The sequence below is a fragment of the Lates calcarifer genome, linkage group LG8, assembly GCF_001640805.2.
Source record: "Lates calcarifer isolate ASB-BC8 linkage group LG8, TLL_Latcal_v3, whole genome shotgun sequence".
Lineage (NCBI taxonomy): Eukaryota > Metazoa > Chordata > Actinopteri > Centropomidae > Lates > Lates calcarifer.
Window position 1 is genome coordinate 8,239,761 of NC_066840.1, and position 13,436 is coordinate 8,253,196.

The following is a 13,436-nucleotide window of genomic DNA, read 5'->3' on the forward strand; positions in this document are numbered from 1 at the left end:
GAAATAGAAAGAGAGCAGGTTGCAGTCATGCAACATCTTTGGCTGCTGTGTAAAAGTCACTGCCATTGACAGGAGAGCCTGAGAGATAAAGATTTTTCTAATAGTGTGTGCTCTTGCTGTGGGAATATAAGGTTTTGTGGTGATAACAGATGTAATATAAATTGGTGACAGTTTCTGTGATGCCTCCCAAAGCCCTGTGCAACAGTAGCTGTGAGTTCCAGAAAATAAAATGGGAAACATCAAGGTGTTGAGGATGAAACACAGGAGAGATAGTTTCCACTAACAGACGACTCAGGGTGAAATTGTAACACCATTTAGAGGAGGATTAAACCCCTCGGCTGTCTGTTCCTCAGCTGACACGTAATAGCACTTCTTAATGCTATTTGCTGTGTGGGGACTACATGATAATCATGATCAAGTATGTGTACTCTGTGTCCTTGGGAAGTCATTATCTGGCTCTAAGGTATCTGTCTGTCGTGAAGTTGTCTCAGTAATAGCTGCCATTATCCCGGCTGCTATCAGGTTCATCCCTTTCACAGCCCCCCACGTTTCTGTATGCACCCAGACCCGGAGAACCCCTTCCTCAAGAGAGACGACATAGAGACCATTTTTATCTCACGCCCCTCCACACACGTCACGGTGCCATGTCTGGTCACGGTGCCCGATCTGAACGTCACTCTCCACTCGGTTTGTACTCACACTCACCATAGATTTCTCACACTCTATTCCTCAAATTGAAGCTGTCAAGTGATACTTGAATTGATGATTTGATCTTTTTCTTTTTTTTTGTCATCTCAGCTTCCTTATCCTCTGGATAACAGCAAGATGACATGGGACAACAAGCAAGGCTGGTCCATTCCCACGCAGATTGCAGAGACTGCCCTTACAGTTGGGTGCACCGCCACACTGGGTGGCAAAAGTTTTCGTTCTGCCCATTACGTGTTCCTCACCACAGGTAAAAAAAAATCATCCTATCTGTGTTAACTTCAAACGTTCAGTCTCCTCTGGTATTTCAAATCACAGAAACCTTAACTTCAGCAGTACACAACTGACCCAGTACAATTTTTTAAATTTGATTTGAGGCTGTGCTCTTGTTGAAAAAGAAATTAGCAAGGAAATCTTCATAACTCTGCATGGCAGTCACTGAGCCAGTTATGCCTTAATGGTGTCAGTTTGAGGAACTTCATTTCATTATGTCCATTCCTTAAAGACAGTAGCCTTTTTATATGAGGGCATGTGCCATTGTACTATAAGAATTTAAAGAAAAGGAAGAAAAAAGCGAGGCATAATTACATTTTAACTAAGATGAAGAGATGAGATTTTCATGTCCAGGTTCCCTCTTGTTGGGGAGTGAACTCTGAGAGACCCGGAGGCTCTCTTTGCTGTTCTCTCTGTGTGTGTGAGATCATTCACCTCTCACTTCAGAGGGCGAAAGGAAACTCATACCCACCGCTGCCGGCCAAAAGTAACAGCCGCATCAGTCAGAGGAGAAGCTGAGAGCGAGTCTTCGCTCGGAACACTAATGGAGCATTTAAACAATCAGGCAATCACAGTCTGCTGCACAGACATCACCAGCATACACCTTTTTTTTTTTTTTTTTTTTTAACATGACATGTCATTTCCAGTAACTGCAGAGAGAGGTGGCTTCAATATCAGAGACCTTGGCCAGAGTCCAAAGCTTTCCTGCCTTCTCTCTCTTATCTTGAATTGAGACTTCACTGTATTCTACTTTAATTTCCTTCACTGAAATATAGCTGGGCACATGGATGAAAACAGTGTGAGCCTGTGACAGACAGCTTTTTTTTTATAGTGGGATGGCTCCTCTGGTCCAAAGGAAAGTCATTTCCTCTGGTCCAGTGAGGAAGGAAAAAACTGCTGACAATGTCACCTCTCACAGCTGTCTCCCTCCCTCTGTCCCTCTGTTTCTTCCTTCCACCCCCCACCCCCCACCCACCCTTTTTTTTCTTTTCTCCCCAAACAGGAAGTAAGGTTTATGATGTCAAGCTGTTTCCTGAGGACCCGGTAGAGCTGATAGTGGGGGAGGCCCTCACCCTGAACTGCACGGCGACGGTGGAGTTCGACACCGGGGTGAACATTCAGTGGTCTTACCCTGGCAAACAGGTACACAGCAAAATCAAAAGTTTGTTGCCTTAAGTAAATAAAAACCTGAATTTCAGAGGCTGATTTACGATGCTCAGAGTCTGTTTCTTCTCGCCAGACGAACAGTTGGGTGGACACTAAGCCCCATCGCGAAGCCCTGTCACACGCCACAGAGGCTGTTAGCATCCTGACCATCCACAGTGTCAACGTCACAGACACTGGCTCATACATCTGCAATGTCACCAGCACGGCCACTACACAAATCCAACAAACTCAGGTCATAGTTCATGGTAAGCACCAGTTCAGAGCAGTCCACATTTACTACCTGATCTTCCTCTATTTCAATAGATCACTTTGTTAGCCACACTAACTATGGGGATTTATAGATAATAACAAGACTAGAATAAGAATCTACAGGATGGTGGGGATGGCACTAGCTTTGCAAGTATTTGACCAAAAAAGTAAAAGTATTGGACAAATGCCTTCGTGACTTGATGGCAATCGATAGAAGGTGATGGAATCCTCAAAGTCACACAACACTTGTCAAGACGATTCACTCCAAAACCATACATGCCAACTTCCTTGGGGCTTGAGGAAAAGTTAGGGGATCACCAAAGTCAGTAGAATTCACCAACTGGGAGCCATGAGTGTCTGTTTTTGGATGTTAGGGATATTTCACTTGGTATGTGTAAACTTTGTGCTGGTGGAACTAGAGGAAAGGTCAAAAGATCACCAAAGTCCTAAAGATTCATCCTTTGGGCACCAAGGATATCTGTAATGAATTTCATGGTGATCAATCAAACGGTTGTTGTTGCAAAGCGGTAGACTGACCAAAACGCCAACACTGCCATCTTTACAACCATACAGCTAACATGGCTAAAAACATATTAAAGCAGGCCCATGTAAATTGCAGAACCATTATTGGATACTGGAAATGCTAAAATTTAGTGGAACAAACATATAGTGCAACAGTCAGCAACCGTTATCCCTCATGAGCCATTACAGCTACTAGTCCTACTAAACACAACCCTCTGGGATTTGAGCAGTGGTGCATTTTATAGCTTAAACTTTTCATTTGTAAGAGTAATTTCTTTTTGAATTTGCTGTAAAGAAAAGATCTAGTGCTTTGGGCTTAAATGGTGGCTCTGAATCCATAGACGACCCAGACTCACAGCATGAAAAGGTGTCAAAGTATCCATACAAACTGAAGTTCCTGTACAAATAAACAGCACAGACGTGATCAGAGAAGTTTCATTTTGGCACATTTTCATGCTCTGACTCTGGGTAACCATTTTAATCCACAGTAAGTGTGCTGAATCCAAAGTTTTCAGAGCTGTCTTTCAAGATTGCAGAGTGTTTGATACTCAAACAATAGATTTTTGTTGGAATACTTCTTTAAGCTTTGAGATTCAGCCTTGAAGCAATAACTACTTGTATAAACAAGTGAATCACTTGTCTTCCAGAAAGGCCATTTATCTTCCTGGACTACAGAGCTGGTCCAGTGGTGGAGGTAACTGCCTGGCCAAAAGTCCTTCAAATTACAAGTAAATGTGTCTGCCTTCCCCACACCTGAAACACAATGGTAAGATGAAACTCTCTGGTGTACTCATTAAATGTAATGGGCAACTTCCAAAAGCATAATTAGGCCTCACACAGCAGACATTTACAGATTAATTTAGGGACAGAGCACCTCAGCAGGAATGTATTCTGTGCTGTAGCAGCTGCAGCAGCTTTGTGTGTGTGTGTGTGTATGTGTGTCCAGGTATAAACATGGAAAGCTGATAAACCATCGCTCAGATTCCAAGTTGAAAAAGATGAAGATTCACCTTAACCACGCTTTGGAGATTAAGGATGTTTGTCTGGAGGATTCCGGACGCTACACTGTGGTGTTGAAAAATAGTGCCGCTGCGCTGGAGAGAAGGCTCAACATCACACTTGTTGTCAATGGTAACTAGCCTGTCGGTCTTTGTACCCTCAGCGGAAATCACACCAGATGTTTTGTGTATGAAAAAGTAGATGTGCAACAGTTAACATTCCTGCCACAAAACTCTAGAGGTTTACTAAGAAAGGCAGAGACAGTGGAATACATTTAAAGTTGTCTCAAACACAACAACACAAGTGTTATGGGAGGTGCTTAGCTTTAAACGTAAAGGCATAATTAGGGTCTATCCTTTGTGGTTTGGATCTGTCTTAAAAGCTTAAAAGCTTAAATATTGCAAAAGCAGAAAAATTACATCAGTAAACAGAAGAGCCACAAAAGGGCGATGGTGACAGATTGAGTAGCTGTGGGGCCTGCCTCCACTTCTTAATCTTTTTGTTAAAGTTCCAGTAGTGCAGATGCAGCATCAATACAAATTAGCTCATGAAGAGATCATGGTATCATAAATAATAAATCATAAATTTGTCATATTTTTGGGGTTAATTTTACTGTTGTTGACTGTCTATGTTAGTGCCAGCCCTGTGACAGACTGGCAACTAGCTGAGGGTGTTGGTCCGTTCAGCCCAGTGAATATTCACAGGGATAGGTCAGTGACCCTGAATGTTATACCTGGCTGTATGGATGGATTGATTGTCTTTTCTCTTCCCCAGTCCCCCCACAGATTCATGAGAAAGAAGTGGCAGATCCATCCAGTCCTTACCCCAGTGGCAGCAGCCAGACTCTAACATGCACCGCCTATGGCATCCCAGCTCCCAACATCAGCTGGCAGTGGAGGGCCTGGGGCCCGTGTGTTCTCAACAGCACCCAAAGCAGACTGTAAGAATAACTTCTCTCATATATCAGCACACTTACACACAGGCAGGACTTTTATTTTGGTAAACTTTGTGTAACCAGTGTGGGAGAGGATAAAGTTTGATCGAACGGGACAGAGGAGAAGAGAGGAGTGGGATGCAGTGCATGAAGTGTTTATATGAGGATCAAATAACAAGAAGAGGTCAGTGTGAAATTCTCCACTGGCTCAGAACGAAGAAGGGAGGGAGGAGACAGTGAAGAAGGAGGTGGTGAGGAAAGACAAGTGGAGGTGGATGAAAAGAGCAGAGATAAAGAGGACGGTTGAAGAGAAGTAGTAGAGGAAGGAGAGGATGGAAGGAAAGTGAGTCTATTCACTGTCAAACCTGCTTCCTCCCCCACACAGTAATAATGTGCCTGTTATTCTGCAGCTGATCTGACATGATTCGCTCACACAGCAGTCTTACACTCTGACATACATAGCAAACACATAATGTGCTCGCTGACACACAGACACACAAGCAAACACAAACTCACTTGCTCATTCACATGTAAGGAATGAACATAATCCACCTAGGTGTGTTTAGGCTCATCTGGGTGCTATACAGTATATCACATACATATCACACACACACACGCTTAAATGTACACATGAAGTGAGACACACACAGTCGCTTATTGCCAAGCTCCAGGCTTTTTCTCCCACTCTTCATCTCTGCTGAATCCCATAACATGATATAATGGAGTCTCTGAACAGCCATATACAGTAGATTTCCTATTCCTTAAAGCCCTGGTGTTATGGCCGCTTCCACTGAATATCCTGCCAATATTCACCTGCCTCCTCCATCTTCCTTCAAGGTTTAATTTTCAAAGTTATTGCTGTTCTCTTGACCTTTCCATGTGGGCATGCAACCGGATGTTGACCTTTTCTGGTGTTATAGGAATTGAATTTCCCTTTTTTTAAAATCTGATGGTCAAACATATAGTGTAAGACGTTTAAATAAATCTGTCTTAGGTCACAGCAGCCTACAGACAGCCACCTGCCTCCTGAGGTGTACTTGAGCAAGATACTGAACACTGAATTCAACTTAGATGTTTTGGGCAAAATCCTCTGCCAATAAATGGCAGAGGATTTTGGCTCACTACTATGCTGTAGCTCATATATCCATTTGTTACTGTCTAAATGTTTCAATGCTGTCTTCACAAGTTTGGTGGATCATTCCTACAACACCAAGAGTCTCTGTGAGGTTGTATCTGGCCCAACAGGGCTAATGTCAGCATGCTAACATGCTCATAGTTACAATGCTAATGTGCTAATGCTGAGGAGGCATAATGCATACCTTGTTCACTATCTTAGTTAAGCATGTTAGCATGCTACACTCACACTTTTAAAATTAAAATGTAAGCTGATAATAGCCCTGGAGGAAGATACTGTATCTGTTACTTTCAAGTCAGTTTTATTTGTATAGCTCTGAATCACAACAAAAGTTATTTCTGTCTAACCAATGTGGTGGTTTGACATTAACAACAGCCAACATGCGTTATGTGTGAAGAATTTATACTCCCCTTTCGTATCATCAGCCCCTCCCAAATCCACGAATGTTAACATTGGGCGTGACTACAGATAATAGAGTAGTGCAAGGATGAGTCCTAAAACCTGGAAGTAAGTTAGCATGTTAGCACTCCCGGTTCTCTCGTCCCAAAGTCAAAGGGTGTTTGGTTAAATGCTCGAAATAAGGTCTGTGGTTAACACAAGCTCAAGACCCCTTCACGTTTTATTCTATGGCATAAGAAATGACAGAAAACACCCCACTTGCGATGTGTAATGCTTTTACGTGTCGTAAGACAGGCAGTTGCAAATAGGTGGCGATTGTATTGTAGACTTCAGACATCAGCGGTGTGCATTTGTGAAGATTATCTTGCTGAACAAAACGTGTAAGTATCTCAAACTTTTGTTGGTCACGGAGCTAATTTTCTGCAATAATCCAAAAGCCAATGACAAAATCCCACTGGCCTGTTGTGGAGGGAACCGGGGTGATGCTAACTTCTGGGTTGGCCTACAAATATACGTCATCATTGCATCACTCTAGCATCCTATACAAACGGCCATGACCTGATGTTTGTTGACTATATAATATCTGTATATATGCATACTGTTTGTAGACTATGAAGAGAGTAAAATCAAACTGACATTGATAACCGAATGTAGCTGAACAGTGCCTTTAAGGAGAAAACAACAGTCCATTTCATGTTTCATTAGTTCTGTTATGATGTTCACACTATGGATCCTCACAACAGCAATTGATACCATAGTTTTTCCATTAGCTGCCAGGACACTTAGCATAATTGCCTTGGCTTTGGGATGCGAGCTGATGTGAACTGCAAACCAGTGCATGGAAAAAAGATTCTCATAAAACCTCAGGATGTCTGGTTGGATGTGCTTCTGAATTCTCCCCCGCTGCCCACTCTCTGATGTGCATGTCAATGAGAGGGAGATGTCATGAATGCGTCTGTGTTTCTCTCCAGGGTCCGACGAGACAGGAAGGGCCGGAGTGACAGGATCGCAGACTGTCAGAACTGGCAGGACATTAACTCGGAAAACGCCACAAATGAAATCGAGGCTATTGAAACGTCCACAGAAGTGGTGGATGGGCGACAAAAGGTTGATCACAGCTCTTTGATTTTGACCATCGCTCTTTGGAAATGCCTACCATTTCATATTCAAGAAAGACTAATAATTTAATGTGATTATATGATTGTGGCATTTGAATTTCTGTTAAAGAATGACAGAATGTGATTAGGACGTAACCCAGAAAAGAAGACATTTATGTAAGTGGACTTATCCATGAACTGTGATGTTTTTATGTAAGCGTCCCCAATTCTGAGCTCCATAACAAAATTTGTCAATCAAGAGCCATTTCCACAGTAGAAATATTTAGAACAGTCTTCCTCTGCAGACTTCCTGTACGGACTGGTTATAAACACATCCAGACACACATCCAAGGGGGCACATGTGCACATACACACGCCTGTACATTTATAACCCAGAACCATAAGAGGAAATCATCACACGAGGATACACACACACACATACACACACACACACACACACACACATTTTTCAGTCACACCTGAGTGAGTTTGCTTCTTGTTGGCCTGTCAGCACAAAATCTGGTTTGTGTCAGCTCACAAAGCTTTACATGACTGCGCACTGCACTTCCTTCTAAAATATGCGCGTTTCCTTCCAGGTGAATTAAAGTCTCATCCACATTCTCTCACCCCACAGATAGTGAGCAGGCTTCAGATTCGCAACGCCAGTGTTTCCGTCATGTACAAGTGTTCCGCTGAAAACAAAGTTGGCAAAGATGAGCGTCCGATCTACTTCTATGTTACAAGTAAGTGTGCTGGGTTGGATTTCACCCTGCATGTGATTTGAGAACACAAAACACAAAATGGGTCGACTCCCCTCCTCCCAGGAGTCCCCTCTAAGGGTTTTTTTTGTTTGTCCAGGTTTGAGATATCTGTATCTGAGGTTCCTGCCTGCACCCCATTACAATGGAGGTGAAGAGAATTTCATTAGTGGTTTGTGGTGCTCGCAGAACTAGAAAATTAGATTTAAAAAATTCAGGAGCAACATTACTTTCTATCAAAAACATGGATGGATTATTGAGCGGACCTCCTGGGCACACAGCCAAGGGGCCAAACCCCTGAGCACGAGTCGCTGTCTCGAGTGATTGTTATTAAGCGTCTCGAGATACTTCTGTTGTGATTGCGCTATATAAATTTGACTTGACTTGACTTGACTTAACGTTTCTCACCAAGAAGTCACAGGGCTCAGTCAGAGGTAAGCGAGTCCTGATCATGTTGTTTTTTATCTCAAGCCTTTATTATTGAGTATGAGCTTATATTGAGTTTCGCTGTACTTTTGTAGATTTTCCCTCTAAATGGACATTAATGAGCCTTAGTAAAAATTTGCAAAATGTCTCACAGGAGAACAGTCCTAAAAACTAGAAGAATAAATTCAACTAACAACTGAGTCTGGCTTAAGGTTAACACGGTAACAACTGTGAACAGTGTCGGGAGGAGGGAGCTCTGGTAGTTAGAACCTCTCCATGTCTGTGCCCAAAGGCCCATTGGCTCCTAATCCATCTATGTCAAAGAACCTTATGAAAACTGTTCACAGTGAAGTTGTTCTGCAGGTTATCCAGAGTAACGGGAAGTAGTTTTGCTGTTGAATTTTTTAAATGTCATTTTCCAATGCTGTGAGCACCACAAACAAAATTTCACTGCTACTGATTTTATTGGGTTGCAGGTAGAAATCTCAAGCTAAGCACTGGATTCATTACTGTTCAGTGCACAAGCTCTATTTTGCAAGGTTATGCAACTGCTTCTCCTGCCTCTGTCTGTACGTCTTCAGCCATCCCCGAGGGGTTCAGCATGTACGTCCAGCCCTCAGAGAATCCCCTGGAGCAGGAGAAAGTGTCCCTGTACTGCAGTGCTGACAATTACACCTACGATCAGCTGCAGTGGTACCGCCTCGACCCCCGGGCCCTGCAGGAAGAGCAGGGCAAGCCCCAGGAGCTGGACTGCAGGAGCGTGCACCTCTACGCCAACAGGCTCGACGGCCAGCTCTCCTTCCAGGAGCCCTCCAACAGCTGGGTCCTGGACTTCACCATCCCCTCCATACGGCTGCAGGATGAGGGTCATTACGTGTGCGAGGCTCAGAGCAGGCGCAGCAGGGAGAAGCAGTGCCTGTTCAGATACATCTCTGTCAAAGGTGAGAGATAAAAGAGATGAAAGCTCCAGACACAGACATACTCGCATCGCCCTGTGTAGAGAACAGTCACTCTAACCGCGGCTAATTACAGAGAAAAGCTCTACCTTTGGCAGTGGAAACACACACTCACACACACACACACACATATGCACACACACAGGTCGCAGCAGAGCTGGTGCTGAGATGCCGTAGGCTTAAAAATACACACACTCACAAAGAAGTGCCCACGCAGCCTGATACCCACATCCACACATAATGGAAAGAGTACCTGGTGTTTGCACAGCATCAATATGTAGTGACAGAAAACAGCCGAGACGCTGCGGGGCCGAAACACACAAACAAATCCATGCCTCACTCATGTTGTGTGCTGTAACCTTGCATCAGTGCCTCGGGGGTAGATGTACATCCTAATGGGATTTTTTTTAACTTTTGCTCTTTCTTTAAATCCCCTAGACCCCTCAGTAAATATCATGTACATTTGCAGTCCTTGAGGTGATATTGCACTCGTTCACATCAGTGCAGAAAAGTCATAGTGTTGATTTCCCTTTCCTTCTCCTACTCTCTCTCTCTCTCTCGCTCTTTTTTGCCTCTCCCTCCCCCAGCCCTGGAGGCGCCTCGGTACAAGCGCAGCCTCACCAACCAGACAGTGAATGTGACCGAGTCTCTGCGGATGGAGTGCGACGTGGAGGGCAGGCCTCTGCCCCGCCTTTCCTGGTTCAAAGACAACCAGCCTCTCCACCAAATGTCAGGTGCGTGAATACACCTACACAGGTGATACACACGTTTACACAACAGCGCGGCTGCCCGCCTGCCAGCCCTGCCAGCCACACATTCAATTCACATACACACGCTCTCAACAGCTACTCATAAAGACGCCCCCTCTCCGTCCCTCCAGATCTTAATTTAGCAGGACTTGTACCCTCCCATGAGGTTCCTGTTCAGGTGAAGTCCCAGGAAAATCTGGCCACATTCTGGCTTCAGATAAGAGTGGATGTTTAGTTAACAATAAGCTTTGTTAATATTTACTCCGATGCTGGCAACTTTTGGCAGATGTTGCTGTTTTCCTCTTTTTTTTTGTTGCACTTTCCATCATAATAAATGGCAACCCTGCAACACACACAGCCACACAACCACCCACTAGCCCACCCACGCACTCATACTATTGAACAAACGTGTCAAACAGAACCAGCGACAAGAATACATGTGTGGGTGTGTTTGCTGCACATGTGCGCACGCGCACACACACGCGTGCATAAAACCCCACGGGCCGATAGACACGGCTCATTAGCTTCTCAGTGAGTGTCTCTTCCTAACATCTGAAGGAGATGAGAGGGAGGCAGGCGGGAGGGGAGGAGGGGTGGTCAGTATGTATCTGAGTGACAGCTGTTGCTGGGGCTGCTGGGACATGTGGCCCCACACTGGGCAGGACAAGAATTATATATGAGTGCTATAGTGAAGTCCAGAGGTGTGACAAGAACTAAAGAAATGTTGCTGATTTTATGATGTGAGAGGTAAAGAAGTGGCAGCAAGTCACAGAGCGTTGTTTCACAGGCTCTGAAGTGTGTGTGTGTGTGTGTGTGTATGTATGTGTCACCCCGTGCCTCCTCCTTGCAGGGATCCAGCTGCAGGATTCAAACCGCACTCTGAGTATCCAGCGGGTGAGAGAGGAGGACGCCGGGCTTTACACCTGCACAGCCTGCAACCAGCGCGGATGTGTCCACTCCTCAGCCGCCGTCAGGGTCATCGGTGAGACAGCCACACACACACACAGAAACAAACCGCCACGCACGACCGCTGAAAACACCTGAATCTACTCACACGCTCTCACCGCTGGCATGTGATTTTTCAAGCGCACTCAGGCCTGAAATCACAGTTGCCCTCGAGCTCACATTCTCTCACACTCAAATGTACAGGTCTGGATTTTTAAGGAGAGGATGGAAGTCATCCACCTCTCACACTTTTCACAGAAGCTGCAATTTCTGTGCTTTTGTCCTGGACAGCTCTCCACACTAAAGTCAAACATTTCATATGCAGAATAAAAAATTAAATGGGTTTGCTGGAAGTGGTTTCATGATGAATGGCTGAATTGAGTAGATGTCTTTTTAGCACATTGATGTGACCGAAAGGTTTGAGCGTGTGAGAAAACCTGCATCAATAGTTTGTGATACAGCACCCCCTACAGTGGATAAAGAGTAATGTCATAAAAGAGAGATTAAATAAGATAAGATAGACTTTATTTATCCCACTTGTGGGAAATTTACATGTTACAGCAGCAAGAGACAAGAGTGACAAAAATAGAAAAAGAAAAGATAAAAATATTATATAAAAAAGGCACAGAAGGGTAAAAAAAATTCATGTGCAGCAATCAGCATTAAAAGTCTCTGTAATAAACAGAAATGTGCCGTTTGTAATATAGGAAAATGGTGATAATCAGTGAGGTAGATGAAAAAGTATGTGCCAATAAAGTGAGCAGAAAGTGGAGTCCAGAATGCAGGTTCATTGTTGAATCAGACTGGTGTTGTACAGTCTGATGGCTGTTAGATTAAATGACCTGCGGTAGTGCTCCTTCTTGCACTGCGGATGCAGCAGTCTGTTACTTATTTAGTCTCTTCCTGTCTCTCTCTGAGCATCCACTGCTCCAGCAGACCACTGCATAAATGATGGCAGAGGCCACCACAGAGTCATAATAAGACATATTAAAGGATAGGAGAGTTTGTCATTCTCATTGTTTGCACCTAAAAGCAACTTTCCTTCCTTCTTTTTGTCTCTCAAGGCTCGATTGACAAGGCCAATGTGGAGATTGTGATCCTCATCGGGACTGGAGTCATTGCTGTTTTCTTCTGGGCCTTGCTCATCCTCATTTTCTGCAACGTGAAACGGGTCAGAGGGCGCCACATTTCACTGCATGTCTGTGTTTGCGTCTTTGTGTTTGTGTGAGAAACTGCCAGACTGTGACGGAGACACTTTAACCTCTGACTCCCAACATGTCTGTCTTTCCGGCGTTTGGGTGCAACCTGTTTGATCTCTGTGAGAGGAGAGGGGTCTGTAATTTGCTGCTGAGAGACAGAGAGAGAGAGCTCCTGATATCTCCTGGGAGTGAGCCCAATTAGTCGCTATTGCTGCTACTGGCTCCAGCAACAACAAGCACGTCCATAATGAGCCTCAAACTGCTTTTTATTTTTCCCCACTTGTCATGTCACACTTTTATTAGATCAACACAGTTGCTTCGGCAAAATTCGCAGGGTGGTGCTGTAATTAACAAATTAATTTAGAGATGGCTTGTTTTTTCCTCCCACTTACAATGTCTTTTTTCCCTTTGTTCACTCACTTCCTTCTATAGTTCTAGTTGTCAGTGGCAGCAGATTTGGCAGGTTTGTCACAAAAACCATCCATAAAAGTGAAAGAAATATTTTTAAGATGTCTCTGAGCAAAAACCAGGAGTGGATGCTGATGAAAACTAGCAAATAATAAATACTGGATAAAAGGTTAGAACAAAATGTCGGGTTTTCAGGAGATTAAAATGATTCTAGCTTGAATCCAATTCATTTTTTGACTCATCTAATCTGATAGAAACAAAATGCTGTCTCCCCAACACAAATGAAAAAATGTCCGTTTCCAAAGTTTCAATTTAAACTGAAACTGGAATTAAATTGCTTGTTCTTGTCTGCTACAGGATGCATATCTTTTCTGTAAAGCACCTGCCCTATGATCAAAAAACATCAGAAAGCAAAAGAGGGAAATTCATATTTCATTTGTTGTATTTATTTATATTTGCATTTTTGGAGTCAGGAATTGGAATTAGGTATTGGTATATGTAGATGAATAATTAAG

At 43.8% G+C, this 13,436-nt stretch overlaps 1 protein-coding gene across 1 annotated transcript in view; it reads left to right on the top strand.

Annotated features, from left to right (window-relative positions):
- Nucleotides 1-13,436, top strand: part of flt4 (fms related receptor tyrosine kinase 4) — a 42,037-nt gene that overhangs the window by 19,537 nt on the left and 9,064 nt on the right. The window contains 14 exon segments of the mRNA XM_018675620.2: nt 566-687; nt 799-955; nt 1,982-2,121; nt 2,219-2,390; nt 3,564-3,619; nt 3,621-3,682; nt 3,863-4,047; nt 4,690-4,855; nt 7,355-7,490; nt 8,115-8,223; nt 9,246-9,605; nt 10,208-10,354; nt 11,220-11,351; nt 12,379-12,485. Coding sequence (XP_018531136.1) covers nt 566-687; nt 799-955; nt 1,982-2,121; nt 2,219-2,390; nt 3,564-3,619; nt 3,621-3,682; nt 3,863-4,047; nt 4,690-4,855; nt 7,355-7,490; nt 8,115-8,223; nt 9,246-9,605; nt 10,208-10,354; nt 11,220-11,351; nt 12,379-12,485 — 2,051 coding nt within the window.